General features: G+C 47.1%; 1 protein-coding gene across 1 annotated transcript; it reads left to right on the top strand.

Annotated features, from left to right (window-relative positions):
• Nucleotides 1-201: 201 nt before the first annotated feature.
• On the top strand, nt 202-19,928 carry VPS26B (VPS26, retromer complex component B). The gene is made up of 6 exons (XM_040431092.1): nt 202-563; nt 12,132-12,288; nt 12,616-12,780; nt 15,079-15,254; nt 15,614-15,756; nt 16,899-19,928. Exons 1-6 carry the CDS (start codon nt 341-343, stop codon nt 17,043-17,045), a joined length of 1,011 nt encoding a protein of 336 aa, XP_040287026.1. The 5' UTR covers nt 202-340; the 3' UTR covers nt 17,046-19,928.
• Nucleotides 19,929-21,655: the final 1,727 nt, after the last annotated feature.

The raw sequence follows: 21,655 nt of genomic DNA, 5'->3' as shown, positions 1-21,655 counted from the left end.
TTTAAAAATAACCTGTAGCGGCCATTGCTTTTAATGGCAAAAGGCACCACTTTCTTAACGGGTGCCCATAAGTAATATGACGCCCCTCAGTATTACGTCAATAGAACGCTGGAATTAAGTGGACGAAAAATAACATACGCATTGCGCCTGCGCGTTGGATTTTATTAGAGAGCGGGCGTCATATTGGTATCTGGCAAGATGGTTACGTGCGGCGTCATTCAGGCCGAGCTATACGCATGCGCGCTGTGCGGGACTCCTAGTAGCGGAGACCGGGACCTGCTGGAGAATCATTGCCTTGCTATCACCCGCCTGATACTGGGCCTTCATCTCCGCCGCAGCCATGAGCTTCTTCGGCTTCGGGCCGGCCGCGGAGCTGGACATCACGCTGACGGACGCGGAGAGCCGCAGGCGGGTGGAGCACAAGACAGAGGATGGCAAGAAGGAGAAATATTTTCTTTTCTACGATGGGGAGACCGTGTCCGGCAGGGTTACTGTCAACCTGCGAAACCCGGGCAAGAGGCTGGAGCATCAGGGGCTAAAGATCGAGTTCATCGGGCAGATCGGTGAGAGGAGGGGGCGGTGACAGGTGCTGGGGACGGGGCTTCTGTCATCCATTGCAGGGCTGCCAGGGGGACTACAAGTCCCAGCAAACCTAAGGCATCTCTGTGGGCTCATGTGTAACGACAAGGCTCAGCAAGCATAGAGCATCGCAGCTATCAGACCGAAGGCATTGCTGTCAGCTGCTGTGGTACTACAAGTCCCAGTGCCTGACTGCAGTCTGGTGGGCAGTGTATGGGTTGCGGTGGTACTACAAGTCCCAGCGCCTGACTGCAGTCTGGTGGGCAGTGTATGGGTTGCGGTGGTACTACAAGTCCCAGCGCCTGACTGCAGTCTGGTGGGCAGTGTATGGGTTGTGGTGGTACTACAAGTCCCAGCGCCTGACTGCAGTCTGGTGGGCAGTGTATGGGTTGTGGTGGTACTACAAGTCCCAGCGCCTGACTGCAGTCTAGTGGGCAGTGTATGGGTCTGTGGCACTACAAGTACCAGCAAACCTAAGACACGTCTGGTGGTGCAGACCTATTGGCTTTAGTTGTACTACAAGTTCCAGCAGGCATAAAGCTGTACTACTCTGTATATTGTGCTCCATTTCCTCCCTTCCCCCATAGTGCCAGAGGAAAGCTCATACTTCATGGGCTTTTCTACCTTCCATTCACAGGTGGGGTATATCTCATGGTCCCCTGGGTCCTATACACGTCCCTGCTTGTGTCCTCTACTGTATCATGAGTATATCTTTTTGATTTATCTATAATTTATTTATCTGAACATGACGGTTCACCCCTGACTGTTAATACCCCCTGATGAACCTAGTAATAGGGGAAACGCGTAGGGGTTTTGTGAGAACCAACCTGGGAGCGCACCGCTACTGATGCCCCTGTGTTTGGTTCTTATAGGTGATACTCCCATCTCTACACCTATTCACATTATTATCTTTTGTCTATCCATCTATATGGGCTGTTGTCTTTGCGGGTATTGACTTACCTGTGACGCAGATAATATCCGTCGGTTCACGGGGTACCGTGGCACTGTGCTTCTTTTGAGAGGGGGGTAAACGTAGGGCAGTCAGTCCAGGCACGAGGACAGGGAGTCTCCACCACCATGGGACGTCCCTGGGCTGAGGAACTACTCAGGGTGAGTATAGGGACAGGTTAGACATATCCCAATACTCCCCATTGCTGCCCTGTGTTCACTCACCTCTGAAACCGTATTGACGGTTGGTTACCCTGTGTAAACAGATCTGATCTCTTTTTTCATTGTTTGTTTCACTATTCTTTTCACTGGTGAACCACCACTGTGGCATTATTTTATATAATATCAGTAAGTAAAAGTTACGTTTTAAAGGGTCAATTCTGCTGGACACTTCTAGATTCTATCCCTGTATAAAATATTTATTTATTTAGCTGGACATTAGGGCTGCACGATATGGGAATTTTGTGCGATTGCGATTAGGGCCCTAAAAATTGTGATAACGATGTGCGATGCGATATTTTAAGGGAATTGTGCTAGAGGTCTATTTGCTTGGATTTTCCCATATGAGCCGCTGACGCGGCTGGGTATGACATAGTTATGTGGGGGATCTGTGGATGACGCTGTTATGTGGGGGACCCGTGGAGGGCGCTGTTATATGGGGGATCTGTGGATGACGCTGTTATATGGGGATGTGTGCTATGACACACATATAGCATCTTATGCTGGTCCCCCTCATGGCCCTATGTGTCCCTTCATGTGTCCTAAACTGCGCACATAACCAGTGCTCCAGACAAAAAAAAAAATGACCAGGAGCCATTGGCTCCTAAACTAAAAAATTTAGGAGCCAAATTACATTTTTTAGTCGCCAAATTGAAAATAGTAATATAGTGATAATTTTAAAAAAAGGACTTTGAGAAGATGAGACGCAGGTCCCAGTAGTGAGCCAGCACTACATATAGGAGAATACAGCACCACATACCTCTCACATCCAGGGACATCTTCTGGGGGACAAGGTGACTAAAAATGGCGAATTGCGTGGTTTAGAGTTTTTTTTTTTTCTGTTACTGCCTTCACCGAGCGGAAATATTTTGTAATATTAATAGCTCACACTTTTTTGGACGTGGCTATATGTAATATGTTTATTCTTTATTGTTTGTAAATTTTTTATGTAAAACTGGGAAGGGGGCCATTTAAACTTTTAGTATTTTGGTGTTTTTTTTAAACTTTTTATTTAATAACCATTTCTTCCCTTAGGGACTAGAACCTGGATCTTTTTACACCCTTGTGCTATTCACCCTGATAGAGATCTATCAGGGTGAATAGGATATATCACAGATCTCCCTGCTGCCCTGGGCTTTGTGCACACAGCAGCAGGGAGCTGAACATGGCAGCCAGGGCTTCAGTAGCGTCCTGGCTGCCATGGTAACTATCTGAGCCCCAGCAGTGTAATCTGCCACTGCCACCACTGGAGGGGATGGGACCCTGTGATCACCATATAACAATGGGGGGCAGGGGACTTGTGGCAAGTGATAATGGGGGGGGAGGCTTTGGGGGGGCGCACTGCGCCACCAATGAATGTAATTAAAGAGGACCTTTCATAGGTCCAAAGAATATGAACTAGTAGCAGGCTGCATAGAGCGGCGCCCAGGGATCTAAGTGCACTTACTATTATTCCTGGGCGCCAGTCCGTTCTCCCGCTGTGGCCCCCGGTATTTTCAACATTCAGAGCAAGGATGAGGAGACGCCAGTGTCTCTCCTTCTCCCTGACAGCAGCGCTGTCCAATCACAGCTCAGAGCCAGGGAGTTTTTTTTTTCTCCCTGGCTCTGAGCTCTGCGCTGTGATTGGACAGCGCTGCTGTCAGGGAGAAGGAGAGACACTGGCGTCTCCTCCTCTTTGCTCTGAATGTTGAAAATACCGGGGGCCACAGCGGACGAACGGAGCGGCGCCCAGGAATAATAGTAAGTGCACTTAGATCCCTGGGCGCCGCTCTATCATAAAATGGCCAGCCTCTGTACTTTCACTATGAATGCACTGCAGTGCAGAGAGCGAGCCGGCCGGCGTGTGACTGACGTCACTGTCACGCTCCTCCCACTTAAGTCAGGAAGCAGGAGCGTGACTAAGTGACGTCAGTCACGCGCCGGCCGGCTGCCTCGCTCGCTCCCGCTCGTCGCTGCAGTGCATTCATCGTCAAAGTAAGTACAGAGGCTGGACCTGTTATCAATAGGACAGAGGACTTTTTATCAATAGGGGCCCCTTCATATATAATCGCGGCATTTTCGGGTCGGCCAAATCGCATTTGCCGATTATCGCGATTCGATTACTTTTGCGATATATCGTGCAGCCCTACTGGACATTTATGCTTCATACTTCATGGGTAACCCTGGCACATGGCGCAGCGGGCACCACACCTGTGGTCTCTGTTCTCTTGGGTCATGAGGCAAAAGCGACAAGTCCTCCTGAGAACAGACTAAATGCCCGACGTCCTTGTTGCCGGCCACTGACTCGTCAGCCTCTTACCCCACGCCATATGAGTCACATGACTCCCATAGAGGTGGGTAGAACTGTTGCTCAAGCCGTGGCCCACCAGAAAACATCTCTCAGTAGTGCAGCCTCAGGCTTTGGGCCTGTAACTTCATGTGTTCAGCTGAAGGGAATTTACGTTAAATTGGTCTCTGGAAAAGCTGGGTCTCGGCCAGTATGGCCACCATTACAGCTGCTGGGTGGCTATATAATTAGGACTCTAGTGGCAACACTTGTGGGGGCTGCATTGGCGGCCATTTTAGTTTTCCCCTAGGTGTGATGAGCCAGCATCTGTCTGCGGTAGACTTTGCTCATTAAACTCTACAGGCCGTAATCTGAACGGTCTCTTAAAGGGAACCTGTCACCGTGACTGCTCCCTTCACAGTTCTTACACCCTGTATGTGTCCTAGTAATGCCATCCCCTGATATTTCAGGAGGTCAGGTCATGTATGACACGGCGGTGAGGAATCGGGAGGGGGGGGTCATGTGACATTTTCCATATGACAGGCCTGTTACAGGGGAGCGGAGATTACTACAGCTTGTGTAGTTGTTAGGCGGTGCCCGTATCGCCAGAAGTGCCCTAAAACAGTAAACCATACCTTTCCAGATGCAGATAATGTTTTTGGTGCACTGTGGGCGTGACCACTCCATTTGGTGCACCATTGCTCCACCAGTAACACCGCCCAGTGCCACCCCTCTTGTTTGGTTGTCAGTCCCTGAGATTGAAGAGTTAACAACGATAATGCAGGGGAATCCAGGTGCATCAAATGGAGTGGCCCCGCCCCCGGTGCACCGAATATCTCATTTGCATAATCATGAAAGAAGCAATTTTCAGGATTTAAGAATCAGTGCAGTATGGTTTTAATCCAGGTCACCTCCCCTACATAGCGGAATTATTACTTTGAAACTGATATGGAGGTGATAGACTCCCTTTAAAGGGGTTTTCTGAGATTTTCGTATAATTGGCACAGAGCAGGGGGTGTCTAAATAGAGAAAAAACGTTATTCACCTTGTGCCCCTGCAGAGGTCCTCGCCAGGTGTCATGTGCCATCCATCTTGATGTGACCACGGCTGCCAGTTCCTGTCCTCTACACTTGACCGCTGAGATCAGTGACTGGCTGCAGCTGTCACATGACTGCTGCGGGTCTGGCCGGGACCAGAGTTGGCGGCACATACAAGGTAGTAAGGTGTTTTGTTTTTTTAAGAATTTTGTGCAGCCCCCATCTCTGTGCCAGTTTTTTTTTTTTTTTCAAAACCTTGGAAAACTCTTTTCATTATTGTGCAAAGTAACGGTCGGCAGCCTTCTAATACGCCATGTGTTCCAGGTCTTAATCTCTGTGTAGGGGGAAGTGCCAGCTGGGCATAGAGATATATATTATATTATAGTATCCCTGAATGGCCAAGTGGGATGTAGGCCATGGTTACAAGGCCAGCAGCCATGTTGGGGGTAATTGAGCGTTAGAACCTGGGAAACAGCCAAACTGCCCCCCGGCAGGTAGTTGGCACAGAGATGCTAACGAGGATGGGCCCGTTTGCTGGTCACCTCGGGACAGGAGATTGCAGACTATCTGGCACCTTCTGTCAGCAGGGGGCTTCCTAACCAGAGATCTAGTCAGACCCCAAACAAGACATGATAAGGGTCCATTCACACGTCCGTGGAATGGGTCTGCATCCATTCCACAATATCTGGAACGGGTGCTCTCCACATTTCCGGAGCCCGGCCCCAATCTTCCAGTCCACAGCTCCGGAAAAAAATAGAACATGTCCTATTCTTGTGCAACAATGTAGCGAAGACAAAAAGAATATGCGGCACTCAGCGAAGTGTTCAAAAGTGTTGCTCTTTATTCAATCCTTCATTCAGGACAAACGAGTGGGGTGCGGCCAGAAGAAGCGCGAAACGGCCGTAGCCGCCATTCATCTGCAGGAGCCTGTCCGCCCCAGCAGCCGACTCGTTTGTCCTGAATGAAGGATTGAATAAAGAGCAACACTCTTGAACACTTCGGTGAGTGCCGCATATTCTTTTTGTCTTCGCTACATTGTTGCACTCGATTCAGCTTCCACGTACGAAGTGTGAGTTTCGCTGCATTGCCGCTATCTTAGCCAGCACCCAGGACCCGACTCATTACCTGTTGTTTGCAGTGCCGCTGTATTCCACTCCTGTTTGTATGTCCTATCCTTGTCCTCAATTGCGGACAAGAATAGGCAGTTCTATGGGGGTGCCGGCCGGGTGTACTGCGGATCCGCAATACACTACGGACACGTGTGTGGAGCCTAAACCGGTTTTTATAGCACGGGTTATCCACACCTCTGCCCCATGGCCAAACACCTTCCCCCTACTTATGATGGATAAATAGTCCAGCATTTGGGACTAGGGGGAGAGGGCTTTCATCACCACAAACCGAGAGAGAGATGGACCGAGCAGCTCCATGAAGGAAGGACGGTGGAGCCGTGCAGACCCTGAAGGAACCCACTCCCTATACCACCAAAGATTATACCCCCTGCCCTGTATTACCCCTCTGATCATGTAGCCCTGGCCTGCACTGTATTAACCCTTGCAGTGCCACTCCCTGTAGCCCACAGCTAGGTGGGAGCTGCTGAATAACGGGTGTATGTAAGTGCGCTATTCAGATAGTTGTGGGGTGTAGTTGGGCGTATTATTATAGTGTTATTCTAATATATCTTACTGTGTGCGACTATAAGTATATATGTTTATATATATATATATATCCTTATAGCAATAATTAGACTGTAGACGTGTAATTGTTTTAATAAATTCCTTTTATTATTCACCGTACAGCGTGTAGTCGCCGCGATAGTAGTAATCTAGCGCATGCCGTCAGGGAATGAGGTAAGACAACAGAGGTAGTTAGTGTTTATAGTATATAGACTCACGCCTATTTATGAATATTATTGATATTACCAAAATATTAATAATTAATATTTCCTTTAACACTCTGCTTGCTGTCAGTGTATGGAAACCTTTTTCTTCACATCCAGAGGTTGAAGCTTCCTCACAGTTGAGGGTTTGTTTCATTTTCTATCCAGTCTAGACCTTCCTCCCCTTGAGGTAACTACATCAGCACCGCAAGCCTGTTTCCTGCCCTGATAGTTTGTTACAGTGTGTCAGTCTGGAGGCCAGGCTCCTTGGTTTACAGACTGGATGGGCTTCTGGATATAGACAAGTTTCAGAATGGACCCAGTTTTTAAGATAGTAGTCAGTGAGGTGTGAGGCACACGGTGCCTCCTGTAACCTTACACCCTGACCGCTATGATGTCCGCATAGGATTGCCCTTCACTTTTTCTTGTTTACTTTCATGTGCTAATTATTCAATTATAGATGCCATCATGGAGGAAGCCTCCGTTGCCATGGTAACAGTGTCGCCTTCCTCTCTGTTGTAGACTCCATTGTTTCCACAGGAAATCAGTTCCTCGTTATTTTTGGGTATCGCCCGTACAGTGTACCGCTCAGCTCTGCCGATGGATAAAGACTTCTACAAGGATCCTGCACATGTCCTGCGTCTCCCTGTCCCAGTCTGGGGCTTGTTGGGAGGAGGTGGCCTACTGGTTGGATGCACCATGAATGTCAAACTCCACAAAAATCCCTTGAATGAGGGCGCCCTGTACCTGGGAGAGAGTCACGGGCACCTCTCTGCAGACCGTGAACAAGCGGGGAATACTGGGCCTGTGACTCCAGCAGCAGAAAAGTGAGTGCAGCTCTGGAGTATAACACAGGATGTAACTCAGGATCAGTGCAGAATAGTGAGTTCAACTCTGAAGTATAATACAGGATATAACTCACGATCAGTACAGGATAAGTAATGTATGTACACAGTGACTCCACCAGCAGAATAGTGAGTGCAGCTCTGGAGTATAATACAGGATATAACTCAGGATCAGTACAGGATAAGTAATGTAATGTATGTACACTGTGACACCACCAGCAGAATAGTGAGTGCAGCTCTGGAGTATAATACAGGATATAACTCAGGATCAGTACAGGATAAGTAATGTATGTACACAGTGACTCCACCAGCAGAATAGTGAGTGCAGCTCTGGAGTATAATACAGGATATAACTCAGGATCAGTACAGGATAAGTAATGTATGTACACAGTGACTCCACCAGCAGAATAGTGAGTGCAGCTCTGGAGTAATATAGGATGTAACTCAGGATCAGTGCAGGATAAGTAATGTATGTACACAGTGATTCCACCAGCAGAATAGTGAGTGCAGCTCTGGAGTATACAGGATGTAACTGAGGATCAGTACAGGATAAGATATAATATATGTACATAGTGACTCCACCAGCAGAATAGTGAGTGCAGCTCTGGAGTATAATACAGGATGTAACTCGGGATCAGTACAGGAAGCCATTTAATATATTAATAAAGTGACTGCATCTCCAGACGTGTGTAGAGACCCTTGAACCGCCCAGATGTAGGCTAGAGTGGTCACCGGGTCTCCAGGGTTCAGTCTTCTGTGTACACATGCTATAGGCCGACAGGCATTGACCAGCAATGGTGGCTTCATGCTGAGTTTTGGATTGTTTGATGCCTGCTGTTAGAGCAAGACCAAATGTTATTCCTCTCCAGAGTCGCCGGGTGAACATCTCCCACCTCAAAGAGCCAGCGTTTCTAACCACACCGCCGCCAGCTGAGCATCTGCGACACTACCCAGGAGAAGAGGAAGCAGCTGCTGCTGGAGGAGGAGATGCTCCAGGAGGCATCTTATGCTGCATCCTCTACTTTACATGATGTGTTCATCTTATATCTAAACCCACACACTTTCTATGGCCTACCACGAGTCAGTGCAGTGCAACCACTCTTCTATCTGGACAGCATTGTTCATCCTGAACCCCTGATTCATGAATAGAATACCAAAACTACAGTGAAGACTGACACTGCAAAAGTGGGGGAGTACAACTGCATAACCAACATCGACTGGACTTTAGTGGTGAATGGAGGGCATTTTTGGATAATCGGACGTGGACAGGGAAGTACATACAGTAGGAAATCTCCATGTAGAGTACATGTTTGAGGATATGAGGAGTGTATTTAAGATAAGCAAAACCAACACTGCTGATGGGAAAGCTTGTAAATCTGCCAGCTCTGCTATTCCGCCGGGCACCTGGGGACGAGGAAAGATCTGCTGCCCCTTCACCATTGTTTTCTGGTGTGTCAGTGGACCAGGAATTTGGGATCCTGTCTTTTCCACTGCCCCCTTGTGATTCTTAATGTACATGTGATATTTAGCACAGTGCCCCCTGTCTGCTGGTTCTCTATCAGGGGGACCCTTGCATGGGAAATATCAGTTAAAGGAGCACTCCCGTAAAATGTTTTTTCTCTGGACCATTAGAAAGGTACATGATGTAAATTGTAATGAAGGTAATCTTCTTACCAGCGACTGGATTTGTGAGTTATCCCCTCTCTTCTGATCCTCAGCTGTGTCATGTGACCAACTCTCTCTGATCTCCAGCTGACCCAGGACAGGAAGTCAGTTACTTCTCTATTCATTCCTATGAGACTGACATGGAGGCTCCCATAGGAATACATAGAAAAACTGACTCCCTGTCCACACTTGAGATGCAGTGTTATTTGAAAAGTCTGATTGTTGGTCACATGACACAGCTGAGGATCAGAAGGGAGAGGATAACTCACAAATACATTCTCTAGTAAGAAGATTACCTTCACTACATCTTACATCATGTACCTTTCTAACCGGTTAGAGAATAAATATTTTTGTGGGAGTGCTTCTTTAAGGAGCCTTCCATGTCTATGGGGCTCCCCTCATCTATTAGGGGCCACGTCTTGTCTTAGGGACGTCTGTTTGGGCACCTCCCTTGTTTGCGTGAGGTTTATCAGAATGCACCCGTATGTCTGTGAGCTGATTATTAGTGGGCCCTTCTTTGTGGGGGCTTGACCGTTTGAAATTTACCAGTGCCCCTTGTCTGTGGGATGTGGACGTCAAATGTTCATCTATTAGTTATCGTGTTCGTGGTTCATTTTGCCAGTTTTCTTCAATGCTGTTGGCACTCTAGTTTGTGTCTATGGCGCAGCACTCTAGATGTGTCAGTCTGTGTGCGATTCACCCCATTGTAAAGTCTCACAGGGTAAACTCTCTGCTGGCACCTACCCGGACATTGGAGTCTACCGAAGCTTCGCCAATGGGCGTCTTGCCCCTGAGGATCTCCTGTTCATGGTGTCTGTGTCCTCAGCGATCATGAGGCGAGATCCGGATGGATTTTCTTGACATGATGCATGGTGTGCTGTGTTGCCATGATGTGCCTAAAGATTCTGCCTGGTAGAGAACATCAGCACCCATTAACCCCTTCAGGACCCTGCAATTTTTCACCTTAAGGACCAATTTCACTTTTTTGGCAGATTTTCCATTTGAATCCATTTTATATATTTTTGCTAACAAAGCAAGGGTTAACAGCCAAACAAAACTCAATATTTATTACCCTGATTCTGTCGTTTATAGAAACACCCCATTTGTGATCGTAAGCTGCTGTCCCGGCACACGGCAGGGCGCAGAAGGAAAGGAACGCCATGTGGTTTTTGGAAGGCAGATTTCGCTGGGATAATTTTAAATTGCCATGTCCCATTTGAAGCCCCCCTGATGCACCCCTAGAGTAGAATCTCCAAAAAAGTGACCCCATTTTGGAAACTACGGGATAAGGTGGCAGTTTTGTTGGTACTATTTTAGGGTACATATGATTTTTAGTTGCTCTATATTACACTTTTTGTGAAGAAAGGTAACAAAAAATGGCTGTTTTGGTACCGTTTCTATTTTTAGTTTTTTACAATGTTCATCTGACAGGTTAGATCATGTGGTATTTTTGTGGAGTAAGTTGTTAGATGTGACAATACCAAAGCCATAGTTGTTTGTTTTTTGGGAGATTGTCTTAGCTGTAGGGTAAAAATTTTTGCGGGATGAGATGACTGTTTAATGGGTACTATTTTAGGGTGCGTATTACTTTTTAATCGCTTGGTATTACACTTTTTGTGATGTAAGGTGACAAAAAACAGCTTTTTTGACACAGCTTTTTATTTTATTTTTATGGTGTTCAACTGAGGGGTTAGGTCATGTTATATTTTAATAGACCTAATTGTTACGGACACGGTGATACCTAATGTTTGTTTTTTTTTTTTTTTTTTTTTTTCAGTTTTTACACAAAGCATTTTTGAAACAAAAAAATCATGTTTTAGCGTCTCCGTATTCTGAGCGCCATAGTTTTTTTATTTTTTGCCCGATTGTTTTATGTAGGGGCTCATTTTTTGATCGCTTAGTGTTGCAGTTTTTGCGATGTAAGGTGACAAAAAAAGATGGTTTTAGCGCAGTGTTTTTTTTTTCTCTACAGCATTCAGGTGAGGGGGTGGATCATCAGATATTTTTATAGAGCCGGTCGTTACGGACGCGGCAATACCTAATATGTCTTTTTTTTATATTTTTATTTTTTTATACAATTTTATGTATTTTATTTTGGGAAATTATATATTTTTTTACTTAACTTTTGTATTTATTTATTTTTTTATTATGAAAAACACAGCTATGACATAAAAGGGGTTAATACGCCGGCATCGGTGTTTTCACCGATGCCGGCATATGCTGCAGGGGCCGTGCCGCTGATCTGTCGGGCGCAGCTCCTGCATCTGCCCGATCAGCCCGCTGTACATGTACGGTGCTGGTCCTTAAGTGACGTCCATCAGCGCCGTACATGTACGGCAGGGGTCCTTAAGGGGTTAACAGGTTTATATATTAGGACTCGTACTAGTCCTGGAGTAGAGGACCACTGCAGCTAACAGCTATGGGAGGCAGGGCAGCTGGCACTGGGATGCCTGGAAGATGGGAGATATGGCATGTATATGTAAATGCAGCAGTTTTCTCGTCCTCCAAGAGACGCAGATACTGAGGTCAGTTATAGCAGTACATTTATCAGGTACAGTACAGTACCAGGCGCAGTAGGAGATCCACGTCTTGCGCCGTATGGAGTTCTCTTACACATACAGTATGTGTCTCAGTGAACGGACGCCATTGCCTCCCCTGTTTCTGTGACCTCATGCTTGTCCTCTTTTCCTCCTCAGAGTTGTACTATGACCGGGGAAACCATCATGAGTTTGTCTCGTTGGTGAAGGATTTGGCGCGTCCTGGAGAGATCTCACAGTCCCAGAGTTTTGACTTTGAATTTACTCACGTGGAGAAGCCATACGAGTCCTACACGGGGCAGAACGTGAAGTTACGGTAAGGAGACTATAATGAGCTGTAATTGGGTATGTCACCTTTTAAATACCAACAATCAAAACCTTCTGTACCATTTTCAAGATCTCTGCTTGCTGTTAGTGAAAAGGAACATTCTTGTTTACAGTTGGAGTGTAGACAGTCCTCTATAAGCTGATCACACCAGCACAAATTTCACTTCTGTCCTGACTTTTTGTCACAGTGTGTCAGTGTAGGGTTGATTGGGTAGACGGCTACAAACCCCACCAAGCGAGTAGGCGGCAGATAACATGTGCAGCTGGTTTGTGTGTGTTCTGTCGGTTGTAACCTCTGCCTGTCTCGTCTACCCAGGTACTTCCTGCGTGCCACCCTCAGCCGCCGACTTAACGACGTTGGAAAAGAGATGGACATCGTGGTTCATACGCTCAGTACTTACCCTGAACTGAATTCTTCCATTAAGATGGAAGTGGGCATCGAAGATTGTCTGCACATCGAGTTTGAGTACAACAAGTCCAAGTAAGTTTGCATCCAACCATCTCATCGCATAGAGTGAAATTCCAATCATCCGGCACTCCATAGTCTGAAACTTGGTCACCAAGTCCTGGCCAGAAGGCTTTTTAAAGGGGAATCCATCACCCTGATTTTGGACCATTATCTACAGTGATACATGAGTAGTACTGCAGATCAGGAGTCCAATCACTATATTTTATTTTCCCTTTCATCCTCCATGACGGCATAACCATGAGAGATGACCCACCTCCAACCAGGTAGGGACGGGAAGAATAAATGTGACCCTCCTCCGGCTCCTCCACTAGTGTCTTCCTGTCCCTCCAGGTGGGGGGATGGATCATCCTCATGGCACTTGCTGTAAGGCGGTGGATAGAAAGAAAATGGAATGCCTTATACACATGAGGGAAGCAGGGCAGCACCCGTGCCCTAGATTGGTATTGAGGTGCTGATGAGCCCTTCAAGATCCCTGCTCCTTACTCCTTGCTCAGCGCTTCGGCGTGGAGGGTCCATGTGTGACCGGACACTCAGGGCGTCCCCAGCTTGTATTTGTAAGCTCCTCCTCGCGACCCGATACCTTCAGCACTCGCGATGACTTCCACCGGAAGTCGGATGCGGCTTCACGTGCAGTCCAGGAGGTACTTTCAGTCTGAGGAATGCAACGCCGAGGGGGCGGAGCTACAATTGGCGCATTTTCAGGGTCAGTTGAGGCAGGGAAATTGGTCCTTACTTCAGAGAGATTTCTCCTCCAACAGGAAGGAACTAAGAGCGGTGCTGTTAGCCTTAAGAGCAGCCCTTCCAGAAATACAACACAAGTCACGTCCGGATTATGTCAGACAACAGGACAGAGGTATCCTATTTGAATCGCCAGGGAGGTACCAAATCCCGATCTTTGAAGGGAGACAGAATTAATATTCTCAGAAATGCAGGTTCGGGTAGCGCATATATCTGCTCTACATATAAAAGGGAAGGAGAATTTCAGGCCGACTTTTTAAGTCGTCATCGGTTATGACAGGGGGGAGTGGTCCCTGAAACCCCTAATATTTTCAAATATTGTGAAGTTATGGGGAATCCCGAAAATAGATTTATTTGCCACCAGGAGAATAGGCAGGTGGAGAAGGTTTTTGCTCCCTCAGCCCTCACGAGTCCCTGTTCGGGGTGGATGCCTTTCTCCTAAAATGGAAGTTTCGTTTGGGGTATGCCTTTCCCCCCGCTATCAGCTTTCTACCCAGAGTTCTAAGAAAATAAGAGAAGAAAAATCAGACATGATGGTTTTTGCCCCGTTTTGGCCAAAGAGGGCATGGTTCTCTCTTCTCAGGTCCATGTCTGTATTGGAACCTTGGGTTCTTCACGAGATTCAGAATCTCCTGGTGCAGGGCCCAGTAGTGCACCCAGAGGTGGAGTCCTTGCATCTTACGGCTGGAGATTGAAAGGGCACATTTAGTTGACAAATCGTTTTCTGAGACTCTAATTTCTACCCAACTTAAAAGCAGAAGAAAAGTGACCAACACAATTTATGCCAGGATTTGGAAAAGATTCCTATCCTTTGCAGGCCCAGAGACCAATGTTTGGCCAGAAAACAATTTCTACTAGGCAGGTGTTAGAATTTTTACAGCGAGGACTATCTTTAGGTTTAGCTAAAAGTACACTAAAGGTTCAGGTTTCCCTCTCTGGATTAAGCGGTAGGAGCTTAGCTATGGATCCTTGGATAGTCAGGTTTTTCAAAGCAGTGGATAGGGTTGCGGGCCGCAATGCAACGATCGCCGGCCGTAGGTCAGCCGCATCAGATCGCGGACCCATTCACTTTAATGGGTCCGTGATCTGCCCGTTCCGCAAAAAGATAAGACATGTTCTATCTTTTTACGGGACGCCAACCCCACGGAAGCACTCCGTAGTGCTTCTGAGGGGTCCCGTTCTGTGCTGCGGCCATCCGCAATTCCGGATTTGCGGACCCAATAAAGTAAATGGGTCCGCATCCGTGATGCGGAATGCACACGGAACTCTGGCCGTGTATTGCGGCCCGCAATACGGCCACGGATCACACACACATTCGTGTGAACTAGGCCTTATCTGTAGTTTTGAATAGATGACAATTCAGCCCTCGCTGTAAGTGACCAGTCACGTTAGTATGAATTTTCAGTGCAGATTCCACACTAAAATCCCACCGCACGGTAGGCCACATTACATGATGTCTGGTGTGTGGTCAGTCCATATTCACATGTATCTGTTTTTTGCTACACCCTTTACTCTCTGCAGTGAATTTGCAGCAAAATCCACTTATATTCGTTTTGTTTTCTCCTGTAATAGATACCACCTTAAAGATGTCATTGTAGGGAAAATCTACTTCCTCCTCGTGCGGATCAAGATCAAACACATGGAGATCGATATCATCAAGAGGGAAACCACAGGCACTGGACCAAATGTTTACCATGAAAACGACACAATCGCCAAGTACGAAATCATGGACGGAGCCCCAGTACGAGGTATGATCACGCAGTTCTGTACTTATGTCTGGGAATGCTGGGTGACAACCAGTATGGCTGTAATTTAGACAACCAGAGGGGGGTGGTCACCCAGCTTTCCAGACTCCTGAATGCGACTGTGACTAAGATTATATCCCCCCACCACCAGGCCATATTGCCATACAGGAGTCTGGAAAAGCTGGTTTCGAAATCGCCCCCATATTGACTCTACTTTCTAAGTAGCAGATAATAATAAGACTTCTATGACCATTCACTGAACGCTGGCCGGTTGTTTGTCATGGGGTTGGGTAGTCAGCAGTTTCCTAAGATACTCCCACAAGGGTTTTTGGAACAGTTTTTTTTTTTTTTTCTTGCCGTAGGTGAATCCATACCGATACGGCTGTTCCTGGCTGGCTACGAGCTGACCCCAACAATGAGGGACATCAACAAGAAATTCAGCGTGCGCTATTACCTCAATTTAGTGCTGATCGACGAGGAAGAGAGACGCTACTTCAAGCAACAGGTCAGGTCCCAGTGTTATAGTACATGACAGGAGGTAGATTTAAAGGGGTTTTCTGAGATTTTTTTTTTTTTTTAACTACCTTAGCTAAGTCATCTGTATCCAATCGGTGGGGATCCAACACATGGGACCCCCGCCAATCAGAAGCAGATTTTCAGTTTACATGTTAAGGCCTCATGCACACGGCCGTGTTCCGTGGCCAAGAGCGGTCCGTGGTAACCCGGCCGAGAGTCCTTCTGACAGCAGGAGCGCACTGCGTCATTGGTTGCTATAACGCCGTGCGCTTCATGCCGCCGCTGCTGTACAGTGATACCCTCGTATAGATCATACCAGTGTATCGCTGTATAGCAGCGGCGGCATGAAGCGCACGGCGTCATAGCAACCAATGACGCCGTGCGCTCCTGCTGTCAGAAGGACTCTCGGCCGGGTTACCACGGACTGCTCTTGGCCGCGGAACACGGCCGTGTGCATGAGGCCTAAGAAAATAATCCAGTATTGAGTTCTGCGGTTTACTTACATGGTATAGTGCCACCTGGTGCTCAGTGTGTATAACAGCGTGCATGTCTGAGCTGAGAGCTGGCAGACTACTTACATACTTACAGCCAGGCTTAGAGACAGTACAGTAGCGTGGTAGTATAGCACAAAAGAGACGGCTTCTACATTAAGAAGGGACTACAGGGTCAGCTGCCAGAAGGGGAAGAAAACGGATTCTAATACACCTTCCCCGCAGTACAAAGGTACACATGGAGGGAACAAAGATGAAAAATATATATTTTTATGCTAGAAACACTGCATATTACATATTACTTGAAACAGGACTGTTTGGAAATAATTAATGGCATCACCCCTTGAAGAATAATCTAAAGTTTACAATTTAAAGGGGACATGTACAAATTTAGACATCAGAGTTGCACACTAATGCACGACTCTGAGACGAGGAGGGAGGGCCCTGCTCACAAGAGCTTACAGTCTAGGGGGAAATAGAGGTGACCTAAAAGGTGAAAGAATAAGAATAGAACCCCTAATGCCCCCCTATACGATTGTAAGGCTGAGCCATGTGTACAATAGGGGAACCACCTCCGACATTCACGGGAACCCCTCCTATTATTTTGCCCATGACAATCCTCTGCTCTTTCATCCTCCAGGAGGTGGTCTTATGGCGTAAAGGCGACATCGTGAGGAAGAGCATGTCTCACCAGGCGGCCATCGCCTCTCAGAGATTCGAGGGAACTCACCCCGACAACCGGCCTCAGCACAGCGGGGCAGCTACAGGAGGCCAGGAGAATGAGTGACTGCTTGTTCAGTAGGAGAACGGTGACTAAACAGAGACTGGACCTCTCCAAGCCCGCCCGCGATAACGTGGACACTCGGTGGGTCAAGCTTGCAGAGGGATGAGACCAGCTTCACTTACCAGGCCGGCTGTCCGTTCCTCTTGCTTCTACTTGACGTTCAGTAACATGGGGGGGAGGGGAAGGAGCAAGGCCTGGCCCCTTTAACCCTTTGTGTTTATACTTTTTATGATCGTATTGGCTTGTCATTCTTACAGGCAATCCCACTATTGAAGCCCAATATATCTGGTTGGAAAAGCAAAGGCTCGTCCTTTTACACAGGGAGGGTTCTTATACCTGACAAGTGCCCTCTTCTTCTCCTCCTGGTCGTAGACTTAGTGCTGACCTCCGTTTATTGGTGTCTTGGTGCCAGTAAAGGACCTGTCTGTCCATTCCAAGCGCCTCTCACGTGAGAAGCTCTGACCACTAGAGGCAGCATTGCGCTGCATGACACAAGTCATGGGTCCTGTATATTACATAGACAGTGTATACGTATAAAGGGAGATCTGCAAGCTAACCCTCATACAAGAGACGGTAATCGGGTCCATAGATCGGCAGCAAGCCTTGCAGATCTATAGCTGTGTATTAAAGGGACACGTACTATGAATTTATTTACTGGAGTAAGACATGAGGGAATCTGTGAGAATTGCCATTCTGAAGCTGTGTTTCCCATGTAAGACACTGGACGCTGAAATACTTCTATTTTGGGCTCCATTGTCTCATATGGCTCTGTAAGACCTCATTCAGATGTCACATTTTAGCATTCATATTACAGCTGTGGATCCTGGCCCAATAGCGGGTGTAACAACCCAAATTATTAGCACCAAAGAGATCTTTAGACCCTTGGTCGGTCCAGGATTTGCACCTGTAACACAGTCGCCAAACTGGCCAGCGATTGTGGTGTGGATTTCACCCCAGCTACATTTAAAGGGCGTTTTCCAGGAGTTTAATATTAATGGCCTCTAGGATATCTGATCGGTGGAGGTCCGTCTCCAAGAATCATCTCCGATCAGCTGTTTGAAGAGGCCGATGTCGTCGTGTTCATCAGTGACATGGCCTAGATGCAACACAGCCCCATTCAAATGAATGAGTCTGGGTTGCAATACAAGCACAGCCGCTATCCAATGGATGGATGGATTTGTGCTTGGTAAGCTGTGAAGAGGCCGCGGTGGTCACTGGAGCGATGGTGGTGTTTGGCGGCGCTCCGACACTAATCGGATACCGGTGACCGGCCCCGAGGATAGGATATTCTACTCCCAGCAAACCGAAACCCCCTTTACAATTATGAAATATGCTGCAGATTTTGAAGTCTGTATGGAAATTTTATGTTGCACATGGATGAGATTTTGGAATATCTCATCTACTTGCTATGTACTGTATTCTGCCATGGGGTGTATCTGCAGCAATATCCACATCACATATACCAGTCCTGGATTCACCCCATGTCTTTTCCTCCACAACAACCCCTTTCCCTTTATTACAACTGGATTTTATTTGCAGAAATTTCTGAGCCAAACTTATGGAGTGGAAATGTCCCCCTAACAGATGGGATTCCTCAGCTAAATAGTTTTCGCAGATTTGCTCATCTCTTCCAGCAGTTAACGGGGCTCTTGTATAGTCATCAGGCAGCGTGCATCCTTGGATGAATTAACGCCAGGAGTGAGCGCACGTAATACAGTGTGGTCCAATTCTTAAACGGCCAGTAACCCTTTATATGACTCGCAGCCTATTATAAACAGGTGTAAATGTCTCGGCACTGAAGGTACGAGACATAAAGGTAGTGATCATGGAGATTTCTGGACTTCCTGCTGGTCATCACATTGAAGAGCATGGTCTGAAATGGCTGAGAACAGAAGCCAACAAAGAGTATTCACCTGTCCGAGTACTGGACCTTTACGTGCACCGGAAGCCAATGGACTGCAATCGTAACACAGGGCTTGCATGGTGTCAGTCATTTTTATTACCACTTCCGTTAAAGGGCCGGAGGTTCTGATACCGGAGGCCAGGTCCTTTTGTGTGCTGAAGTTTAACCCATTCATCCTAGAGTCCTGTATAAGCTATTATCTACAACTGGAAGATTTACAGGGATGATTGTTTTCTGGAATTTCTGTTCTATCCGGACCAACTTACAATCCTCTCCCAGCGCAGTCTTGACCCTTGATCAGAATGTGACGTTTTCTTGTATCTTGAAATCGGTGACCTGCGGCTTCTTCTGTATATGCATTGACTGTCAAGCACAGCTTATCAGCCAAGTGGTTCCTCCTAATGTACCTATGACCTGGCTGACTGTCCTCTATGTGTGATGGAATGGACAAAGTTTAATTACTTCACTACAGGTTGTAGATCCAAAGTGTTCTCCGCGGATGTGTGCAAAGGCAATATGGAGCTCTGCCTCTAATCCCTATAGGACAAACGCACTGAAAACCTCATCAGAAGATCCCCTAAAGTCATTATCTTGCATGTTATTGGGCATTAAAGGGGTTTTCCCAACTTCAATGTGTTCTTTTTTTTATTTTTATTAATACTCCCTCCCACCCCCAACCAGTGGGACAATTCTGGCTCCATGAGTACCCCCATTGACTTCACTGTGCTTTGGTGCCCACATGTACACCTCCAGCAGGGACGGGGCCAGCCAATCACTGGCCACAGCGTTTACTGTGCCATGCCACTTGGGGATTGCTGCTGCCTGGCCATGTAGTCATTGGCTGCAGCAGCACATCTGATCTCTGACCATGAGGGAAGTGCTGTGAACATTGGGGAGCAGTACATATGCTTCTCTTGACAGGTCCCCCTGGATGAAGGGGGGGGGGGGGTGTAACGTAAAGTGGTTGTCTCATCATGGACAATGGGGGCATATCGCTAGGATATGCCCCCCCCTTGTCTTATAGGTGCAGGTCCCACTGCTGGGACCCGCACCTAGATCAAGAACGGAGCCCTGAAAGCGAAGGAGGGTGCATGCGCTCTCCTTTCATTTTCTATGGGGCTGGAAAAAAAAAATAGCCCAGCGCTGGCTCGGATATTTACATCGGCCTCATAGAAATGAATGGGAGCAGAGACCGCGCATGCAGAGTACACTCTCATTCACTTCTATGTGGAGCCGGACCGAAGTCCTACAGCCACCACCTTGCGGTGCTCCGTTCTTGATATAAGTGCGGGTCCCAATGGTGGGACCTGCACCTATAAGACAATGGGAGAAAATCCTGGCGATAGGTCTCCATTGGCCATGATGAGACAACCCCATTAAAAAATATTTGAAATTGGAAAACCCCTTTAATGGGAACCTGTCAGAACCACATGCAGACGCAGCATGCAATACTGGCAGGCTCCCTGGTTACAAACATGCTGCTGAGTTAGGCTAGGGCTACACAGCTTTTTTTTTTTTTTTATGATAGTCTATGGTGTAGCACTGCGACATTCTGTGACTGTTGCAAAAAATCCATTCAAGTCGGATTTTTGTGCGACTGTTGCGTCACCGTGCAACACCATTGACAATCATTACAAAACATGTCACGTTGTAGTTGTGCGACACATTTCACAGTGTAGCCCTAGCTCAGCAGTTGGAGTATTCGCTGGAGCCCCAAAGTGGCTGCACCCCTAGAATCCTTCAGTGAGTACGCCATTGTCCATTCAGTGGATAGTCTGCATGTTCCGAAAGGCTCTGCTGACACCACATCTTGTTTACAGATGACAACTCAAGCAACAGATTACATTAGTTCTCAGGCACCTCATCCTTTTTTTTTTTTCTCCTAGCCATCATCCCATGGTAAAAAAAAATAAAAATTAGGGGTCCATTTATCAAAGACCAGCTTTCTACACCAGTCTTCAATAGCCCCTGTGCTGCCGGAGGATGCTCTCCGTTTACTACGAGGCAAAGGCTTCATAAACTAGACCCATCCTCTGGCAGTCTGAGCTCATGGAGTGAAAACTATACCAGCCCCTGACTGGAGTCGTTTTTTCGTCAACCTTTATGCCCGTTTCCAGGTGTAAATGTTACTACATTTGCTGGGGCCAATGTCCTGGCCCCCGCCACTCCCAAGGGATGCGGACAGCGTAAAAGCACCCATGCAACAAAATATTGTCGCGCAAGTGTTTTAAAAGTCGCAAGAAGGGGGCCTTGCAACTTTTTTAAGCCAGAACCTGACATGGGGATGTTAGTAAATGACCCCCAAATTCTTCTCACTTTGATGCATCAGAATCGTTTCAAGGAGGGAGAAGACCAGAAAATGAAGAAGTTTGCGCAGACCCTACTATATACCGTATACAGTTGAGTAAATGCCCCTCCCCCACTAAATGTAGGCAAGGGTTGACGCATGGAAGACAGCAGTATCAGTATTTTTAACTAGTTCTTTTTATTCTTTTGACAACTCAAAAAAAAAATAATCTATGGAAAAGAATTTCAAAGTATTTCAAGTCTATACCGAGTATAGCCGTTTGCCTCTGGTAAATGATATATAAAAATGTATTTATTAGGTGGTCAGTGACGTATTCATTTGTCGGAGAGCTTGCACTTTGAACCCCATGGCCGTGCCTCAGAATGGCAATTAGATTGCGCTTGAAATCCGTTAACGGCACCA

This window comes from Bufo bufo, chromosome 1 (assembly GCF_905171765.1).
Source record: "Bufo bufo chromosome 1, aBufBuf1.1, whole genome shotgun sequence".
NCBI lineage: Eukaryota > Metazoa > Chordata > Amphibia > Anura > Bufonidae > Bufo > Bufo bufo.
This window is presented reverse-complemented; position numbering and strand designations above follow the sequence as displayed.

Bases quoted from the DNA above. Each gene is read 5' to 3' on its own strand.
- VPS26B (XM_040431092.1), top strand. From the start codon at position 341: ATGAGCTTCTTCGGCTTCGGGCCGGCCGCGGAGCTGGACATCACGCTG. The intron at 564-12,131 runs GTGAGAGGAGGG...TTTCCTCCTCAG, and splicing joins CGAGTTCATCGGGCAGATCG to AGTTGTACTATGACCGGGGA. The intron at 15,757-16,898 runs GTCAGGTCCCAG...TTCATCCTCCAG, and splicing joins GACGCTACTTCAAGCAACAG to GAGGTGGTCTTATGGCGTAA.